The sequence below is a fragment of the Sorex fumeus genome, unplaced genomic scaffold (genome assembly GCF_029834395.1).
Source record: "Sorex fumeus unplaced genomic scaffold, SorFum_2.1 ptg000033l, whole genome shotgun sequence".
NCBI lineage: Eukaryota > Metazoa > Chordata > Mammalia > Eulipotyphla > Soricidae > Sorex > Sorex fumeus.
Window position 1 is genome coordinate 11426943 of NW_026606090.1, and position 20684 is coordinate 11447626.

General features: G+C 43.0%; 1 protein-coding gene across 1 annotated transcript in view; it reads left to right on the plus strand.

Moving 5' to 3' along the window:
* The window catches only part of COL25A1 (collagen type XXV alpha 1 chain), a 457778-nt gene extending 441486 nt beyond the window's left edge, over positions 1-16292 (plus strand). The window contains exons 32-37 of the mRNA XM_056116824.1: positions 4590-4643; positions 5998-6024; positions 6976-7029; positions 9751-9828; positions 11640-11678; positions 16160-16292. Of these exons, the coding sequence (XP_055972799.1) occupies positions 4590-4643; positions 5998-6024; positions 6976-7029; positions 9751-9828; positions 11640-11678; positions 16160-16162 (255 nt within the window). The 3' untranslated portion in view covers positions 16163-16292. The remainder of the gene's footprint in view (positions 1-4589; positions 4644-5997; positions 6025-6975; positions 7030-9750; positions 9829-11639; positions 11679-16159) is intronic.
* The last annotated feature ends 4392 nt before the right edge of the window (positions 16293-20684 follow it).

Genomic DNA, 20684 nt, shown 5'->3' on the forward strand with positions numbered 1-20684 from the left:
AGAAATCACCGAGAAAAGGATCCAAAGCGAATCCAGTCAGTATAGGCTGTATCTACAATGGTTAAGACAGGTTTTGTCCCAGAATGTTCTAGAAATTCATGAGTCCAAAGGGAGTAAGTCATCTACATCTGTAATTGCCTTATTTCTGAGATCAAACCAATGGCTTATCAAGATCCTCTTAATGAAAAATATTTCAAAGCTAAGAGTCTTTTGCACCCTGAACACATCCTGTGGAGAAATCCAGTCTGTGAACTAAAAATGGAAGAGCCCTATCAAGTGGTTTCTTGGCGGAAGGCCCCAGGGCTCAAGAGGATTTGCTGTCTGGTAAACCAGCTGCCACTTCCGCTAGTTCTCAAGTGCCACAAGGGTATCAGGTCTCGGTGCTGGCATAGTATTAACCGGGAGAGCCGATGAAATGGCCGTCTGGCGGAGTGCATCGCTGGGGTCCAGTGGGGATTCGTGGGAAGTTTCACTCGAGTGTTTCTCAGCTGGTGACTGTTTTCACGGGCTCAGTTCTCAGTGCTCCCAGAGGACTGAGTGGCTGAGGCCCTCCAGGGTCCTGCACAGAGGCACCATCTGGATTCTGGAAAACCTTGCAGGCTTGCAGAGGCAGGGCTCAGGAGCAAGGCCATAGTAGAGTAATTCTGGAGTATAGACATTGTGGTAGAGGACCTGAGTGAGATGGGCCAGACCACGAGAAACCAGCCATTTCCCAACTTATGCTCCTCAGATCCCTCAGCCAGTTTCTTCACCTGGGCTGGTAACTGCTTTCATGGCCCTGTGGAGTATCCACTTGAACAGTTTGAGAGTTCTTATGGAAGAACAGTTCGAGAGTTCTTATGGAGTTTCATCTGGGACAAGAAGTTGCATGCCCAAATCCATTAGTGCTTGCTCCCAAGAACGGGACCTTTAGGGTGCTTTGGGTTCTAAGTGACAGACCCCCAGCTAAAATGGTTTAAACAGTAAAGAAATGCATTGTTTTGTAGTACAGAATACTCCTAGGAAGGAGCCTAGACTTTTGGAGGTTGGGGGGCCTCACCTGGCTGTGCTCAGGACTTACTTCTGGCTCTGAGCCCAGGGATCACTCCTGGCAGGAACCGTACAGAGTGCCAAGGATTGAATCCAGGCCAGCTGTGCACCCTCGAGACTGTACTATTGCTCCAGCCCCAGAAGCATGATGGAGTCGTCTGTCTTAGCTCAGAGCCAGTGTCCAGGTGTGCAGGTTCACAAGATGAGTTCCACAAATAAACAGTTTAGTGGCAGTTTAATTCAAATTGAAAAAAAATATTTTAATTAAAAATTTAAAAATATATAATAATAATTCAAATAGCCCGTGTTAGATTCATTTGCAAAGCACAGTCGGGAAAGGGAGAAGGAGCTGGGTATAGCAGATGAATCTGTGGAGTTTTGTCACCAGGATACGTGAATCCTCCTTTTACTTTTTTTTTTTAATTTTTTTATATTATAAAGTAGTTCACAATATTTGATTACACTTAATATTTAAACACCAATCCCACCACCATAACACCTTCCCACCGCCATATTTCAGATGTTTCCATCTTGAACCCCAATCCTTGCCTCAAAGCAGAACCAGAATAATATATTTTATATTGTTCATTATGAAAAACTGCGGAAAATACTACAAATAGTATCCTTAGAGGAAAGAGTGTGGAGATTGTTGTATTTTACCCAGGAGCCATTAAGTCCTTGTATAAGAGATCACAAACATGTTGATATGTTATATAGCATATATATTTTATCACGGTCACGGTCTTCCCGTTGTTCATCGATTTGCTGGAGCAGGCCCAGTAACGTCTTCATCATGAGACTTGTTGTTACTGTGTTTGGCATATTGAGTACGTCACGGGTAGCTTGCCAGGCTCTGCCTTGCGGGCAAGATACTCTCGGTAGCTTGCCGGGCTCTCTGAGAGGGGCAGAGGAATCGAACTCGAGTCAGCCATGTTGGCTGCGTGCAAGGCAAACGCCCTACCGCTGTGCTATCGCTCTAGCCCATATATTTTATATATATATAATATATATTATATATATATATATCCCTTTAAGATTGTTTGCCTCCTACTTTGAACCCCATCAAATGTAGTACGATACTCTTGGAATATGGGTAGGGTGTGTGGTATGAAGTGTTTACATGGTCCAAGAATAGGTGAACCCTCCTTTTAAACCCCAATCTGTAACGACAAAAGCCCACACACCCACACCAGTACATTTGATTTTTCTTTGCTTTGTTTTGTGGCCACACCAAGCAGTGCTCAGGGGAAACTCCCAGCTCTGTGCTCAGGGGTCACGCCCAGTTGACATCCAGAGTACTGTGTGGTGCCCAGGATTGAACCCTGGCTTCCCACATGCAAAGCATGCATGTGGCCCATTGCACTCTCTCCACCACTACTTTTACTGTCATAAATAATGCTGCCAACTCAAACTGAAAGAAATTAATTTTGAATGAGGGCTCTTGGGGTTGCCAAGTCTCTCACTGAGAGCAAACCTCCTACTTTTCTAATAATTGCTTCTGTTGATTGGGCTTTTTTTGGCAACATAAAACCTCATGTAATTACATTTATTCCTCAAAAATTATTGTGGAATATATGTTACTATTCTTATTTTATACCAATAAAATCTGGCACAGAAAGGTTAAGAAAGTTACCTAAAACTAAACCAACCAGTAAATGCCAGGCCTGGAATTCAAATGTGAGTGTTTCATTTCAAAGCCTACTCATTTTACTGGATGTAATTACTGCTTTTCCAGTAATAAAGCTCACAGTGAATGAAAATTTCAACTTTTATCATATTTATTTTCAGTAATCTCCCTGAACTCTGTCATTAGCTGAGAGAGCTAATCAGTGCCTAATAGCATCATGAAATTTACTCCCTGGAATTGTGGAAATGAGGCGATACAGCACCGTACTCGGGTCCCTTCACAGCCATGACCTGAATGTGGTGCTTTACCCATGGAGACATTTCCTGGCCTTTCCATCTCCTCAGTGGTAGGACAGAACCTTTTTCCCAGGGAGCCCCTCGTACAAACGTGCTTGTTCCCCTTGATGTTCGCTTGCTAAACCCTGAGCAGGATTTGAATTTTGGAAATGCCCGAAGAAGGTAGCACCACTTGCCACCCAGAATTCCTCTTCATTGTCCTGACTCCATACTCCCGGGCACCCCGGGAGATCCCAATGCTTTATAAGCATTCAAAACTACCTTTTGTGGGACTGGAGCGATAGCACAGCGGGTAGGGTGGTTGCCTTGCACGCCAACGCGGGTTTAATTCCCAGCATCCCATATGGTCCCCCAAGCACTGCCGGGAGTAATTCCTAAGTGCAGAGCCAGTAGTAACCCCTGTGCCTCTCTGGGTGTGACGCAGAAAGCAAATAAATAAATAAGTAAAATAAAAAACAAAATTGCCTTTCGAGCTGGGGCAGGATTGACTACTAAAATTGGCGCAGAGAGAACAGGATGGAAATATGCGCCCATCCAACCAGGGCATGTGGGAGGAGGCAGAAATGTTTTTAAACCTTTTGTGTGTGTGTCGGGGCGGGGAGTGGGCACAGGACAATTCTGGGGCACTGTGGTGATGAGGGGATATCACTGTAAACCAAGACCAGGAATGCCAATACCTTTGGAAAAACATTCCCTTTAGTATGACATGTTTTACATTGATTTTTTTTTTAAATTTACATCTCTTTTTATCTGGAAAGGAAGCAAGATGTGTATATGCTGTGTGGGTTGGGTTGGATTCTTCCATCCAGCACCCAGTTGTAAGTCCTGGAGAAGTGTTGGGAGCACGGCCAGAGGCCCTTCATGGGTGGGTGGTAGAAAATGAATTGAAGTTCCAGCCCACCTGAGACTCCTAGTCTGTAAATGACTCAATATCAAATACTGCAGTGAAGGATCAGTGAAGGAAAGAAGGGCTTCCTCAGAAACAGAGGCTTCCTCAAAAACAGAGATGTGCTTCGCGACCTTGGGATGTCCAAAGCCCTAGGTTCCATCAGGGGCTGCAGAAATAATAGCAAAATAAGTAAGAATAAGACTAGCTACACACCCTGTAACACTGGAGTTTGGTTCAATAGTAAAACACATGCCTCGGGGCCTGGAATGATAGCACAGTGGGTAGGGTGTTTGCTTTGCACGAGGTCAACCCGGGTTTGATTCCCAGCATACCATATGGTTCCCTGAGCACCACCAGGAGTGATTCCTGAGTGCAGAGCCAGGAGTAACTTCTGAACATCTTTTCAGGTGTAACCAAAAAAGGGAAAAAATGCCTCATTTATAAGAGATCTGTGTTCAATCCCCAATACCGCAAGAATAATAAATGTCAAATCTTAAGAATTGATCCCTGTTTTTCTCTGATGCCCAGGAACCTAGCCCACACCCCAGGTCAGCGGATCCCGTGGGCTGAGCTGTGCTCTTGGGCGTCCTCTGGCTGGAGATCCTGCAGCACCCCCACCCCACCCCCCAAAGCTTGAGACCTCTTGTGTCAGGCACTGCCACTCTGGCCAAAGGCTTTGCCTCCACGCAGAGAAAAAGCACGTGGCTCTGAGTTCTGTGTGGTCTGAACTTTACACCTTTCATTCTAGGGTGAAAAGGGAGCAGCGGGAGAGCCGGGACCCAGAGGCCCCTACGGCCTGCCTGTGAGTCTGACCCCCCACCCCCGCATGCAGGCCCCCTACCCTGTGCTGGCCCGGGAACCCGCCCTCAGGGGGGTCAACGAACCTGGCTGGAGGGGCAGGCTGTATCCCTCAACTCTCCGCCAGGTCACTGTTTCATTCTCCCCCTGAAGCCCGGATGCAGCCCCACACCCTCGCGAGGTTGGGGGATCAGAGGTTGTCCATTAGGCAGCACTAATCTGAAGTGGAGGTGCCCCTGGGGCTAATGACTGGACTCCCCCAATCTTGGCAGCTCCCTGAGGGAAGTGGGTGTGGGCTCTACCACTAGTGGTAGAGATACCGTGACTACAAACTGCCTTCCCTAAGGCTCACGACCCAGCCTTCCCCAACCCACGCCCTTGCTCAGGTTGTTCTCACCTGGGCGCCCTTGTGTCTGAGCTCACCTCTTTGCTGTGGTGACACTGAGCCCCAGAACATGGCCAGCCAGGGCAGTCTGCTCTGATGGCGTGCCGAGGCCTCTGCCCACTCCCCAGGGCATCTGGGGCCGCTGCAGTGGGGTGGGGGTGGGGCTCCCCTCGATGCCACTACCATTGACTGGGTCACACCCCCACTGTCCCCTTCACACCCCTGCACATTCCTGTGGTCATGACCTGAAGTTGTCAGCTGAAATCGCTGGTCACTTTGGTGCTATGTGAGAGGCTGGTTTTTGAGGGACGAGTGGGTCCGCCCTGTAACTCCGTGGGGTCAGTGCCCTGACCACTGCACCAAGGAGAAGCATCCTTCCCCTCTGCACAGCAGGTTAGGGTTCCTCTGATATTTGGGGGACACACATTTACAAAATCTACTTCAGAACACTTTTCCTGTTGGGACCTCACACCTTTAGTATTCTTGGACCAGGTGTGTGTCTAACCAAAGCTAAAGCCATGTGTGGCAACAGTTCCCACCTTTACTCACTGCTGAACTCACTGCTGTGAGTTTTCTAATTTAAGTAGCATAACTATACTTGCTTTATGAGTACTGGTATGTTTTTAAAGCAACTAAATGGGATTTTTACTTTCCAAACTACTCCTGGGTTGATACATTGAATAACAAGTCTTATGCTTTATAATAATATAATAATAAGTATTATACTTTGGCAAAAAGTCAGACCTTTTAGCCTAATATAACCTAATATTTTCACTCTTTGCCCTTCTTTGCAATGTTAACAGTCACTTGACTTGATTTCATGAAATGAGTGTGTTATTAATAGAAAGAGAATCTTTTTCATTCTTCTGAAGTCTTTCTAATACATTGTGCATCTCCAAAAAGCCTTAAATAATTTAGTCACCTGTTCATGAAACTTAGGAACACTAATGTAGCTATTGTAATTCTTTGACAGGGGAAGGATGGAGAACCTGGTCTCGATGTAAGTAATCCATACAGCAAGCATGAGTAACCCATGCAATAAACATAAGTAATCTATACAAAAACATCTTCCTGTCAGAGCATGTGTGAGTAGTCCATCATCAACAGCAAGAATGCTTTTACTCTGTGCTCATACTAATTCTTTACCATATATTGTTGCGCATGGAGACAGCAATATAAAATACACCACCAGTGTTTGCATGAAATCAACATTAAAAACAGAACATCTGCTATAAAATTGATGACTACCCATTGATAGTAGAATTTCAAAATAGTTGCCCAAATCAGAAACACATTCACAACCTCAGTTGAATCACTTATTTTTAGAGACGCTGCAAGTGGAAATCCCTTTCACCTCCTGCTGGAGGGAATAGTGTGTCTATTGTCAAAGTCATTATGCAATAGTTTTGCTTCTAATGTAAAGTCCCTCTTATCTTCTAAGAATATAATCTATAAAATAGACACTATAGGAGCAAAGGCTCTCCACGCCTTCTGTATCACAGGAATAAAGCAGTCGCAAAAGTCATCCTGGTTACTGTTTGTCCAGATCCTAGTTTTGTGCGGATGCCCGGCTCTATGCCTGCCTCTCACCATCACCACCCTGGCATTCATTAGCCCCAAGTCCTGATCAGGGAACTGAAATGCAGAGAAGTGAGTCATTTTCCCAAGGCCACACATGTCAATAAACTTCTCAGGATTCAAGCAAGGACCCAGCCATATACTCTCCACCTCACAATTTGTAGGAGAAAAAGAAAAATATTGTCTATGGATCATTGAGAAATGGCAGCAAGTCTTCCTTTCTAGGGCCTCCTGTTCTGGTTGTGTTTTGAGACTCTTTTCCATTGCTGTTGCACTTGATTATTTGCATCCAGAAACACGCTAGTTCTGTTTCAGGAACTCCGGTTATGCCACGGTTGCGTCAATAGATGTTCTCTGTTTTCTACCCCTCTAGGGTTTCCCGGGTCCACGAGGCGAGAAGGGCGATCTGGGAGAGAAGGGAGAGAAGGTGACGCACAGCTGTGCCTGACCCTGCTTGTGGCTTCTCCCGTGCTGTCCCCCTGCTGTCAGGCTGTGTACGCCTTCCACATGCTTTCCCTTTTTCTGTCCTATGTGCCAAAATCATATTCATGCCTGGATCAAGGAAGCAGGCCGCTCGCCCAGAACTAAGGATGGCTCTGCCTAGTGGGAAAGCGGGGAAAGAAACAGGGAAGATCATCAGATATCCAGGCTATGGTTTTTAAATGGCCTGATACCAAATTCTCAAAAAAATATAATGTCCAGGACCAGAGAGACAGTCCAGGGGTTAGGGCACCAGCCTTGGATGTGAACAACCCCAGTTCCATCCCCGGCACTAAATCCGGTCATCCGAGCACCACCGATGGTCATTCCTGCACACCTCCACATGTGGCCCCCAAATATTATATATTATTTCCCAGGAATGCTTGAAAATACGAAAAGATAACTGTAGCACTGTCCTCCCATTGTTCATTGATTTGCTCAAGCGGGCATCAGTAATGTCTCACAACAAGTTGTGAAACTTGTTGTTACTGTTTTGGGCATATTGAATACTTCACGGGGAGCTTGCCAGGCTTTGCCGTGCGAGTGAGATACTCTCAGTAGCTTGCTGGGCTCTATCGAGGAGAGGGGTTGAGGAATCAAACCCGGGTCAGCCATGTCGGCCATGTGCAAGGCAAACACCCTACCCGCTGTGCTACAGTCCTGTCAAAGTAAAATGAGAGCACAAATAGCACAGGTCTTCAGTGGGCTTCTCAACAGCCCACCGAATGTTGTCAGGACAGCACCACCTAGTTTGTCTTCACAGCACTCTGGCTAAATATGGAGAATATCTTCCCTGGATCTTGAGACTATATTTCTTAAATTAATTCATGCCCCAACTACCAACTCACTCCCAGGCGTCCCCCACTTCCCCTGCTTGCCTTTCACCCTGGCTTCTGGGGATTTTGCCTTTGATCATGGTCATCTAAACCACACCCTCCTGTTTAAGGACATCCAAGTGTTTATTATTTTAGGCCTTCGGAGGCAGTGTTTTTGGCACATGGGACATAAATAAGGAGCTTTTACTCATACAATCTTGATGAATGCACAAATTTGGATGCCTGTCTCATATATTTCTGCTCTGTGTATGTCTTTTAACCTTTGAATATTTGTGTTGTTTTGCTTTTGAGATTAACCAACTGTGTTGTCTCTGCCTTCCTGGTGGCAGGATGGATACGCTAATTTAAATGTGTCCTGTAGAGCACTGTAGATTCCGTGTGGCACCAACTTCTCGTCTCTAAGTCTGTGAGAGATTTATGTTAGCGGGAAGCCGCTGAGGCGCATTTCTTCTTCTCCTTTGCCTCCTTCCCCAGCTCCTCCAGCCCTGTGATCTCCGCATTTCCACAACTGTCATCTCGATCCCTAAACACTAATCCCGAGGCTACATCCTCACTATGTAACTGTCCTTCCTGCCTCATTTTCAGTGTTAGTTCAACTCAACAAACTTTTTTCCTCTCTTGAAAACAACTTTTTTCTTCTTCTTCTTCTTTTTTTCTTTTGCTATATAGTAAGCTGGAAGCCCATTTACCACTGTGGACACTGGCGTGTGATCAATAGCATACTGGAAAAGATCCCTGAGTTTGAACATGATTTCTCCCATTGCTGAGAAATGTTGACCTCTTCTATTTGTCCACCTGACTTCATATGAAAAGTATTTGCTTTCTGTTTTTTTTTTAAAAGTTACAGAAGATGAAAGCCTATTTTGAATATGTTGGCTTTTTTAGTGAAGACTACCAAAAGTGAAGTCATGAGATTGGAAACATTTCAAAAAATATAATAAAATACTGTCTTTATCCACGTAATTTTGGTCAGTTAGAGAGAACGCAAGTGGGCAGTTATCAAAAATGAGGGCCTGGAGCCATTGGTGTGGAGCTCAGTTTGGGTGGTCTCGTGACCTCCCCAGACCCCAGACTCACTTCCTCTGGGGAACCGTGTCAGCACCAACCTCTCCTTCACACAAGTCAGCCTTTAATCTTGTGGCACCTCACTGCTCAGAAAAGCTACCACCCAGAAGTCTTGATGTTCTGGAGGTGGACGTTCTCCTTTCCTCTCACACCTTCCTGGGCCCAGAAAGCGGTGGTAAATGTCCTTCCAGATGTGCCCAGACAGACCAGCTCCAGTGCCCCGCTGATGACCTCCCTTCCCCTCCCTAAAGAAAATCAGTCAAACCTATCTTTGATGTGAACCTTGTATCCACAGGGGGAAAAGGGAAAAAAAGGCAAAAAGGGGCCCAAAGGGGAGAAAGGAGAACAGGGCGCCCCCGGATTAGATGCACCCTGCCCGTTGGTATGTGTGACTCATGGAACTGCCTCGTCTGAAGGGAGTGGAGCAAGCCGCCAGGGCCCCGACAGCAAGGCGCTGCCCCCGGGTGCCATTGAACAAGTCATTTGGGGGGGTACAAGAAATGCCTGTTGCAGGCTGTCCCCGTCCCCCCTGAGCTCTGGCTCCCGGTTGGTCTGGTTTTCTGTCCCTGCCAGAGCCAGAGAGGGACATGTCATTCAGAGGGACGCCAGCCTGGTCTTCCTCCTCCCGTCCCTTCGTCTGCTGCTGCCGGTCCCTCCAGGCTTGCTCCATTCCTGGCCTTGGGCCGCTGTTGTTATTTTTCAAGCACAAACGTGTATTTCCGCGATTTCCTGCAGCCATAACATTATGAGTTGATCTTCACAAACAGGGATTCCGTGGCGTTAAGGGGGAGAAGGGGGAGCCAGGCCAGCCTGGCCTGGACGGGCTGGACGCTCCTTGCCAATTGGTACAGTATCTCTTTCCTGCCGCCCCGCATGCCATTCCTTTGCTTCTGACATGTCACCTCTGTTCCTGTCCAAAACTCTCCATGACCAACACATTTCGTGCATGTGTCAGCGAGGAGAACCAGCATGTGTGGCCACTGTTGGCCCAGTCACCTCTTGATGTTGCATGTCCATCCCTGGCCACGAACTAATTTTCTGACATTGCTCTCACAACTGACACGACCACCACATATGTGCTGAGGGTGGGGGAGGTGTTCATTAGTCTTTAAAGAGGATGCTCTATGTACATAAAAAATCTTCTATGCAAAGGCGATGTCTTGGGATGACGCCTCAGTGGAGATTTTTTTTTCTTTTTTAGCCAAAAAGAAATAGTTAATTTTGCATCTTTCAACTAAATTTCTGTCGGGCTGTGGATTGGGCCAGACCTCCAGAGTTAAACCTTGGGGTCAAGCATGGCCCGCTTCAGGGGCATGCTGGCGGGCCCCAGGGAAGGAAAGCAAACTTCCCTGAACCTTCAAAGAAGATGATGGCCTGCAGCCCATTTCCTTTTCTCGTCACATAACCTTCCGGTTTAATGGTCTCTCCTTTTGAAACTCACTTTCCTGAAATAGATGGACTCCCCTATCTCCACTGGCATGAGCTCAAAATTCCTCCTTATACTAAAATCTAAATTCTCCTGGTGATCCTTTTCCTTGTACCAATCTGGCATTACAGAATTTTTTTTCTCCCAAGTACTAGATAAAGCTATTTCAAAGTGGCTTGTTTCCAGCTATAGATATTTAAAACAAAATATATGCATATCTTCTGACATGTAAAGAAAAAAGTTATGGTTGTGTTGATAGTTTATACTTGTCTGCATGTTTTGATGTAATTATTCTATTGTGCTAAGCATGATTGTTTAAAGATGAACTTATGTTTTCCAGTTCTTTTTGACAGATTGTATTGGTAGAAAATATTCTATCTAGTCAATAATTAGAAAGTATCAGTATGAGTGTCCATTCTTTTGTTTGCTTGGTACTTATAATAAGTTATATTTTGTGATCATTTTGTTGAAAAAAAATACAAGCATGCCTCATTATAGAACAACTCTTTCTGTTTTATCAGTATCATTTGTATCTGAAGAATGCTTCCACTTTAAGTGAAAATTTATATGGCAACAGTTATGAATTTCTTGTTTATTCAGAATCTGTTAACTGATTTCTGAAGTATTCAGTAGAAAAATTGATGAATACTACAGATTACATTTAACTGCAAAAATCTAGACGGGCTTTCTGTCTTCAGTTGATTGGATGAATGAGTTCTACTACATCTGTCAGTACAGAAAAGTAAAATATAGTAGCACATGAAGAGCAATAAACTTCAGATAGAAATGATTCATCATTGTTATTAATCATTACCATACATTCAATCATAGACATAATGATCAAGAAAAGATGTTATTTCAACTCATCTATTAATGATAACTGTGAAGTATTTTTATAAGAGAAACAGTAAAAATTCATTATCTAAAGGTATAACTGAACAGATCAGGATGCCTAGTAAATTCTTTTTTCAAAGTTAGGTGCAATATTTTCAAATATTCAAATATCTTCAAAAACTAATACATTTTTTAAATGTGCACTCTAAAAATTTCTTAATGTTTTTACTCAAATTGGAATTATGTAATCTATGAGGATTTAGTAATTAGTAAAAATGCCTTTAGCTAAAGCCATTTATGTGTAGAAAGCATTTTTTAAGTCTTTGAGCCTGTGAATTAGGAAGTCAAGATCATTTCTGCGGACACTGAGGAATTCTTGCTCTTTCTTTAAAACAGGGGCCAGATGGATTACCCATGCCTGGCTGTTGGCAAAAGGTAGGTTTTACAGAATTATTCCTAAAAAGAAGCACTCTCCCTCTCTCTTCACCTGCCTCAGTCTTTTCCATTTCAAACAAACCTTCTGATTTTGATATTGAATTTCAAAGTTGTTTGGATGGTAAAAAGCATAAAACCCCATCTTCAGAATATCTTCTGATGAAGATGTTTTCTGCTGGTTTCTTCTGAAACTGGTGTGGGCAAGAAGGTTCTCAAAAAACGTAAAACATTGTGAGTTGGACCCTTCCCAATCTAAGGCTTTATTTGGAACAGAAAGGGAAAGTGCGATTTGATGATGGTTTTCTTGTCTCAAACTCCTTATCTTCCAACTGATTGAAGCCTCTCCTTATTGTGCTTCTTCTCCAATTTCTACTCAACTACTCACGCAAATACATGGTAGAACCCTGTCACTTTAAATCACAGAACTGGGAAAGCAGAAAATAAGATGGGTTTTCTTTTATTTCTTCAGCGATGTCTTGTTTCAAATAGGAGAACTTGGTTTTATTTCAATTGGCTTTCTTTCCAAGAGCCATTTACTCTAGCCTCTCTCTACCATGAAAGGTCAATGGGAATGAGTTTTGTGGGGGAAAGAACTTTTCCTTCCCAGAGGAACTCCTTAGTCTGAAGGCACCAAAAGGTTCATCCTTTTGGGTGGAGGTCCTGACAGCAGCCCTCTAGGCTCCTGTGACAGATACTGAGGCGTTTCGAGAGGTTAAGTAACTTCCTAAGGCCCGAGCTGGTGTGCCACAGATTATAAGGCAACAGGAAAGCAGAGCGGAACTTTAAGGAGGTTCGAGATCTGGTGAGCTGTGCTACTGGGAGAGTCTCAGACCTTTATTTGGTCTTCCCTGCCCCATGGGCTGCAGCGACTCCAGCAGGAGGCTGCAGATGGCAGGAAGCTGAAGAGAAGCTGACTTGAGCAGGGGCCATTTGCCTCTGCTGACCCTGGCCGGCGGGTGCTGTGGCCCTCACGGTCTGGCCTAGCTACTTTGACTCTACTTGGCCAGGGAGGGGAAATTTTCTGGGCCGGTTGGGTATTTAGTAGGTTCCTAAGCTCCATGTTCATCCTGTCTGAGAACTAGTTCCACAGTGTCGGAGGGTCAAGACGTTCTCGGGAAGATGAGCCCATCATCAGATCCCTCCCCGGAGAAGCCCATCTGATCCTCTTGATACCAGTGGGAGCTGGAGTTAGTTTCGTCTCTAACCTCTGACCCGTAACCTAATAGTATAATGACTTTTTAATCCCATCAGCGGCACCTTGCCTAGAAGGGAGCTGAGAAAATTCTCCCCCAGTCTGCCACATCTGGGAACCTGCCTCGCATCCTTGGTGGGCCCCCACTAAAGCACTTCCTCTTGGCCCCAGCAGAATAATGACGGCACAGGCAAGGGTTCGCAGGCTTTGGGGCTCAGTGGATTGTGAGTAGCATCAAAATCACAACGTCCCCTTTGAAATTCTCACTTTTCCATTAAGTTGAGACTATTTTCTACAAGGATGAAAGATAGCATAAAACTAGCACTGCCTCATATAAAAAAAATAAAAATAAATAAGTTGAGGCACCAGGGCAAAAGCTCAGAGACCTGGAGTGAACTTTACATGCAAGAGTTTCAGGTTTGATCCCTGGTACCACTGATGAGCACCAAAAACTGTGGCCCAAAACTACCCCCCACACACTCGCCAAAAATGTAACTTGAGTGGGAGTGTGGTCTAAGTGATAGAGCCATGTGACTTGTATGTGGGACACCCCCAAAGTTACTATATTTTTCTCCAGTATTGCAACTCCACTTTTTAAAAAAAATTTTATTAGTGAAACACCATGAGGTACAGTTATAGACTTACAGATTTTTGTGCTTGGGTTTCAGTTATACAGTGATCAAGTACCCATCCCTCCACCAGTGCCCATCCTCCACCACCACCCACCACAGGTCCCAGCATCTCTCCTACCCCCCAGCCCCCCATCCCACCCTGCCTCTGTGGCAGGGCATTCCCTTTTGTTCTCTCTCTCTCCTTTTGGGTCCTGTGGTTTGCAAGAGAGGCATTGAGTGGCAATCATGTTTGGTCTATAGTCTACTTTCAGCATGCTTCTCCCATCCTGGGAGGATCCTCTCAACACCCTTATTTGGTGCTCCCTTCTCTATCTGAGCTTCCTTTTCCCCTACCACATGTGGCTGGCCTCCAAGTCATTAGTACCAATTCCTGGTACTAATCTCGGCCACTCCTGGGTGTTAGTCTCCCATTTTGTTACTTTATGTTCCCCAGATGAATGCAATCTTTCTGTGTCTATCCCGTTCTTTCTGACTCATTTCGCTTAACATCCCCTGCTCATGGATGGGGAGAATTAATATTGTCAAAATGGCAATACTTCCCAAAGCACTGTACAAATTCAATGCGATCCCTATAAGGATACCCATGACATTCTTCAAAGAAATGGAGCAAACACTCCTGAAATTTATATGGAACAATAAGCCCCCACGAATAGCTAAAGCAACTCTTTGGAAAAAGAAAATGGGAGGAATCAACCTCCCTAACTTCAAGCAACTCCACTTTTTAGCCTAGTGTACATATTTATCTATAATAATTTAATTATTTAAAATACAATTATAAAATAAATGTTAAATCTTATTCATTCCCTACCACTCTCAGTCCAATAGAGAGAATAATAGTTCACTAATTAAATATCACTATTTCTGACCATTTTCCCTAATACACACGATAAAACTCCCCAACATCATCTCTCCAAAACAGGCAGGGAAAAGGGGGATAGAAAAATGAGATGTTGTCCAAACTCTTGTTATCCACTGAGCTATCTCTAATATGCAGTCAAATTGAATTCTGTTTTGAATGCAGGGGACCAAGAGATTACTTTTAGAAGTCCTGTTTTCCGTGGCCTCTCTCTCAAACACCGTTCTGCTAATTAGCACCCAGAACGCAGTGGTAAACGTTTGCCTAGAAGTTCATATTGTGATTAATGAAAAAATTCCCTTGAACATGCTACTCTCATTTTTTTCTTTCCTTTCTAATTTTTACGTTTTTTATTTTAACTGAATCACAGAGTGAGATACACAGTTCCAAGGTTGTTCGTGATTGGGTTTCAGCCATATAATGTTCCAACCCATGTCCCAGACATGCTACGCTCAGTAATAATTCTTTTATGCAAAACTTTGATCTTGGTTTTAGTTATCTTTTAGCTATAATTTAGTCTTTGAGATTTACCAACACAAGATGCGATGCTAAACTAGAACAGAAAAATAATGGTGTGCAAGTTTTTTGTGTGATTTACAATAAGTGGAGTACAAAAAGCGGAATTTATGGTTTAGAAAATATTTCCAGGCTGTCACCATCCTCCATCCATCCTCATTCAGAAACCGAAACCAGGTAGTAGGACACTTCCTGTGACCTTTGTATTTTTTTGTTTGTTTCCTGCTAGGGCCAACAGATTTGTAGGCAAACCTCCCTAAAGCAAGGGGATAAATTTTCTCATTAAAATCTCGGGAGGGGAAGAATCTTTCAATTTCTATAGATTGTGTGCAAATCACTGGTTGTGGCACTCTGAATGATTCATGTGAAATTTGAGATAAGTGAGCTTTGGAAAAAGGAATGATTCCCGTTTTCTGGAGTGGGCAGTAAAAACACGGAACACTCCATCTCTGGAACTCAGAGCATCTAACAGAACATCTACTTTTCTTGGACAGAGAAAAACAAACCTCTTTAATTAATGAACTAGAAAGTTTCCTTTTTCTCAATGGAGGGTTTGGGGGTTTGGGTGATTGTTTTTCCTTTGACAAAGTGTCTCCAGGGTCTGCTGTGTGCGTTTATATGCAATTCAGAATCACTGCCCCTTGTGATTGAACTTAACATCCTGAATTTAACGCACTGAACTTAACATCCATTCTAGGAAAAGTGTAATCATTGTGGCCGCCCAGAGAAGGAAGCAGCCGTTAGAGACCCCCTACCTCAACCCGATGTCCCGGGGTCCCCCAGGTCCCTCTTGCCCTGCAACCACAGCGGGGAGGAGCAGCACAGGGAGAGACAAATGATGCCAGAGAAAGGGAAGGAGCGAATGCGAATAGTCCTGGCCAGTGAGGTCCTCAGGGCCACTAAGGGCAGAATTCTTAGCTGCTTCCACAGTTACTTTTAGTACCTAAGGACATGATCAGAAGCAATGACAAGAAATGTATTTCAGTTGTGCGTGTGCATGGCAAAATCTTCATTTTCTGCTTTCCCAGAAATAGCTACTGAGTCCCAACCTTCTTGAGGACAAAAGAAAAATTGGTGGCGGGAACCAAGAACAAATTTTTTTAATAACATCCTGGAGTTTTAGGAAAGCAACATATAGGATGTATGCGGGTGAGCTCGCTGACTTAAAAACGATTCGATCCAGGGTTCTACCAATTTGCTTAAACATTAAACCGGAGGGTTTTGTTTTTTATCCTAGACAACTAATTCAATGTATTTGTCTTTTTTGTCGTTTGTTTTCCTGCAGTGATGACGCTAACCACCCCGAGCATGAAGTTGTGTATATACATGGTCTGCTTTTTATATTTATAGTTGCAACTCAAATTGCAGATTTGACAAGCCTGATATGTGTGTATCTGTAGCTGCTTCTTCCCGCGTGCAGTAGTACACGTGTCCGTAGTTGCTTCTGTCCCCCGAAGCTGGGCAGTCCGTAAGATCGGAGCCTGCAAATCACAGGGCTCAGTCCCTCCTTGTCTTACGGGCAGATATGTGCTAATAAGGACAGACCGCAACGGAGAGTGACCGTTCCTGCCATTTTCTTACTTTGGGCTTGTTACTTGCATGGACAGAAAGTGCCATGAAATCGTTTACATGCAATTGTGACCAAATACAGACTCCAGCCTGCGACAGTGTCCAGAACTGACCCTAGTGCTTCCCGCCCCGTGTCCCCTTGACTCTGAGCATGGACGCGTGTGCACACAGCACCCACTGAGACCCACTCTAGACGCATGGCCGGGCCACCCCTCCGGCTCGCATGTTGCCCCCCGGCATCCGCTGCTCACGTCTAAGCTTGGTTTTTCTTTCCTCTGTCATCCCAAGGGCGTTACACCATGGCTGATTGCCAAAAAGAGGTAAGGTGGCCCAGAGCGCAGACACACAAGCGGTCTTGCAATTTGAGGGAGCTGCAGTCCTGACAGCTTCTGGTTTGGTGGGCTCCCATGGCCCCCTTGGTTGGAAAGGCCAAGTTGCTGGAGCTGTTGGCTGCATCCGGTTTGGAGACAAAGCAAGCTGAGCCTTCTGCGTCCTGCACGGGCTCACGTGTGACCACGTAGGAAGAGGCTCCCAGACCAGGCATCCAGCGCAGATGACCCTTTGTTTCTCATAGACTGAATTCCAGCCGGCATTGGGATGGGTGCTCAATGGCAGGAGCAGAGAGTGTTTCTTTGGGGTAGGAGGTTCTTGCAGCGGCGGCCCCTGTTTCTGAGGATGGATGCTGGGCCCCCAAAGGCCGGTTGCTGGAGAAATAACACGCCTGAGAGGGATCGACCCAAGTGACTTCTGAGGAGGGGGTGAGCCTGGTCTCCATCCTAGCGGCCCCCTCCTTCCCAGCTCAGACCCTTTCACACATTTCCTATGAACATTTCAAAATGGAAAGATGTTTTTCTTTCTTTTAAAAACTTGTTCTTTTCTTTTCTTTTAATTGTCCCAGGAATGTTAAGAAAAGATTTGTTTCTTTTTGTGTCACATTTTGAAGAATTATTATTAATTTTTTTAGAACTCGGAGTAACTTGGTACGCAGGTGTAAAGATGACCTTGCACTCACTTCTCTTTTGTCCTGAATAATTGAAGCGATATAAAAGGAGTCTCTGCTTTCACTTAATGTCACTGGAAAGTAGCAAAGTGAAGCTATTTTTTTTCAGTGCTTTTCTTTTCTTTATTTTTTATGTGATAATAGAATGAATATAGTGATTACCATTTAAGATAAAGTCAAGGATTGGTCACATTTGATAGTATGAATTTATTTGTTTCAGGGCTAAAGTTAATTTGTATTTTGACTTTTTCATCTTCTTTTTTTTTCTTTTATATTTCTAAATGTTTGACTTGCCCTCTGATCCGCAGACCAAAACTGAGGTCTCAGAAAGCTGTGAAATGAAATTGCTAAAGAGTATTTTTCAACCCTTGCTGGAAAGTTGCTAACAGTGTGAGATTGGGCTTTTCTTGGCACAGTAACAGGTGGGCAGCGTGTTTTGAAGTGGCTTTTTATAAGTGGAAGGGTCACATGCAGACAGACATCTCTGATGGACAGTAGTTATCTTTAAGGGAAAACAAGTCTATCTTTGGCTAATTCTAATGATATAAAAGATACTGATTATAAGATATAGATCATAAGATCTTCATGATCATTTCCATATCATAGAACCAAATGCTTAATTATACAAAATGTCTTTTTTTGTTTGTTTCCACTAAGCTTTCAAGGTTGGAAAGATGTTCAAACTGTTCCATCAGTGTAATTGGTACCATTTCTCATAACATTCCACACACCGAGGTCAAGTCAAAGCATTTTTAAAACAACAAAGGGCATTTTCTAACCCTCTCTTATATGATGTGGTTAGGATAAGGTTTTGTTGTTGGAAAAAATTCATTGTAACTGGTATTGATAAAGGAAATAGTCTGTCCAGGAAAACAAACAGTAGTTGGTGTCTTGAGAAAAATCTGGTGGCTAGATTTCTTCCTGTCTTCTCCTCCATTAAAAAGCAGTCACTAGAAAGAGAATCAGGAGGTATTAAGCATCCCTAAAAATGTGCACGGCTTCAAAAGAGAATATTTCAACATCATAAAAGATACTTTTAGTACCCCCCACAAAAAATAAAGTTTTCTGCTTTGAGCATCCAACCTTTAGGAATTACAATTTTTGTCTATGTGTATATGTCAAGTTTTATGCTCTACAACTAATTGGACATTGAGTCTTTATTCCATGACTAAAGGATGCCATAAACTTCCTTGACATTTATCTCCTTGGGGTAAAAAAAAAAGGTGATGTTACTCCTGTTATCAGTGGACTCTTTGGAGTTACTACATCTTCACCACCACGCTTAATCCTCAACTTTGGGGTACTAAAACATTGTCAGGCTATTTTGTCTTCAAGATAGAGAAGCCTCAGATGATTGCCAAATGAGCTCATGGATTATGTTTGTCAATATGTGTTGGCAGTTTCCTAGTTTTCTTAAATATTTTTTTCTTTCCATTTATATGATTGGATAGAGGGTTGGGAGGAAATACATGAAAGGTACGTTGGGAAAGAGTCAAGATTAGGTTTTATTTATGAGAAACGTCTTTTAGGGATGCCAAATTGGTATGTGCTTTAGCTTTGAAATTCTTTCCCAAAGCAGAGAGAAAGCAAGGGGTGAGGCCTCTCCTCGAATAAGGCCGACCCCAGCTTAATCCCAGCACTTCGCATGGTCCCCTGAGCCCTGCCAGGTGTGACCCAGCCCCTCTCCAAATTCTCTCCATTCATGTTGGTGCTCATGTCTATCTTTTCTCTTCCTTTATGGACAATGCAACTCTCTATGATTTTATTTCTCTGTTTAATAGCATTCCTAAACTGTGTGATTTTATTTTTCAGTTTCATGAATTTGCTACAGTTACAGTTCAATGACCAGTCATTTTTAATGGAAGGCAAAACAAAACAGTGTTCAGTAGATGACATGTGTTGACTTGGATCTCGGACCCTCTTCTTTCATGTTCGTTTCATATCCCATATGCCCGATGACCTCTCATCTCTGACCTAATTTAAGCATGAGAAAACCAGTGTTAGACAAGGATGCACATGTGCATGCCACATAAATATGCCTACATTTTCTTCCAGTTTCATTTTTATTATGAAAAGCAGTCTTGGCAAATTTTTCTCTCCTAGTTGAGTTTATAGAAAACATGAGACTCTTGAATTTCTACCAAAAAAGGGGTCTGTTCTTGAATTTACTTTCTGTGATGAGGGTCTAATTGGGACAGAAAGAACTTAAGCATCCAGTGGACAATTCTACTGTGCATGTTCTAATTAATGTACACTAAATTAGTATGCACACTAATTTGGAAAATGGTCAAATCAGAAAATATGTCCCAATATCTTGTTTTGATCACTTAGAAACAGTGCTTAATTTTCCAATTGTTTAAAATGTTACTATTGTAGAATAAGAAGTTAGCACTACTTTATATCTTTCTTTGCAATTAAATATTTTCTTAATCAGAAATAATTTACGTTTGTCTGATGAGTGGTGTTTCAATATCTTCTAGCAAATGATCATAGTATACATGATACTGATATTTGATAAAAATAGTGATATTGAAACTGTTTTTATCTATTTCTTGATATTCAAATTGTACTAATATTTAACATTATCAAAAGTAAAGATTTTTGTTTTTACCAAAATAAAAACAGAACCGCTGCTACCTTTAGAAAGACAAATCTATAGCAACCTAACATTATGTTCTCAAAAATAATAATTTAGGACAATCATATGTGATTCAGGGTATTAGGATCATTCACTCCCAGCAGAATTAATATTATGACCAATTGTGAATTTGATGAAATATTTAGAATAAAAGAACCTCCAATTCCTACTTTTCCCACTTTTATTAATTTATCTTCATATTGGCTAGATTTATGATATGATTTGGCAGAGAAACATTTTCAACTTAAATTTTTTTATGGATTTTGTTTTGCTAATCCAATGCTGACACATGTCAATGAACTCCCAAAGTTTAAAAATATGTGTTTAAATGCTTAAGATTCTACATGCTGCCTTGTGATAGATATGCTTCAGAAAATAGACTTTTCCAAACTTATCTGTTATGTTTGATTTTCTGATAATGTCAATGAAGAAAATGCCAACATTTCTCAAAAATATATGAATACTCTCACATATCTCAGAAATATTGATAAATTGGATTCACAAAAGAATGTCTTACATATTGTTGACATTTATGTGAATATTCTTTATACTGTTGTAAATGTTTCATGCAACCTAATAACATTTTTAAAAGATGTATGTATC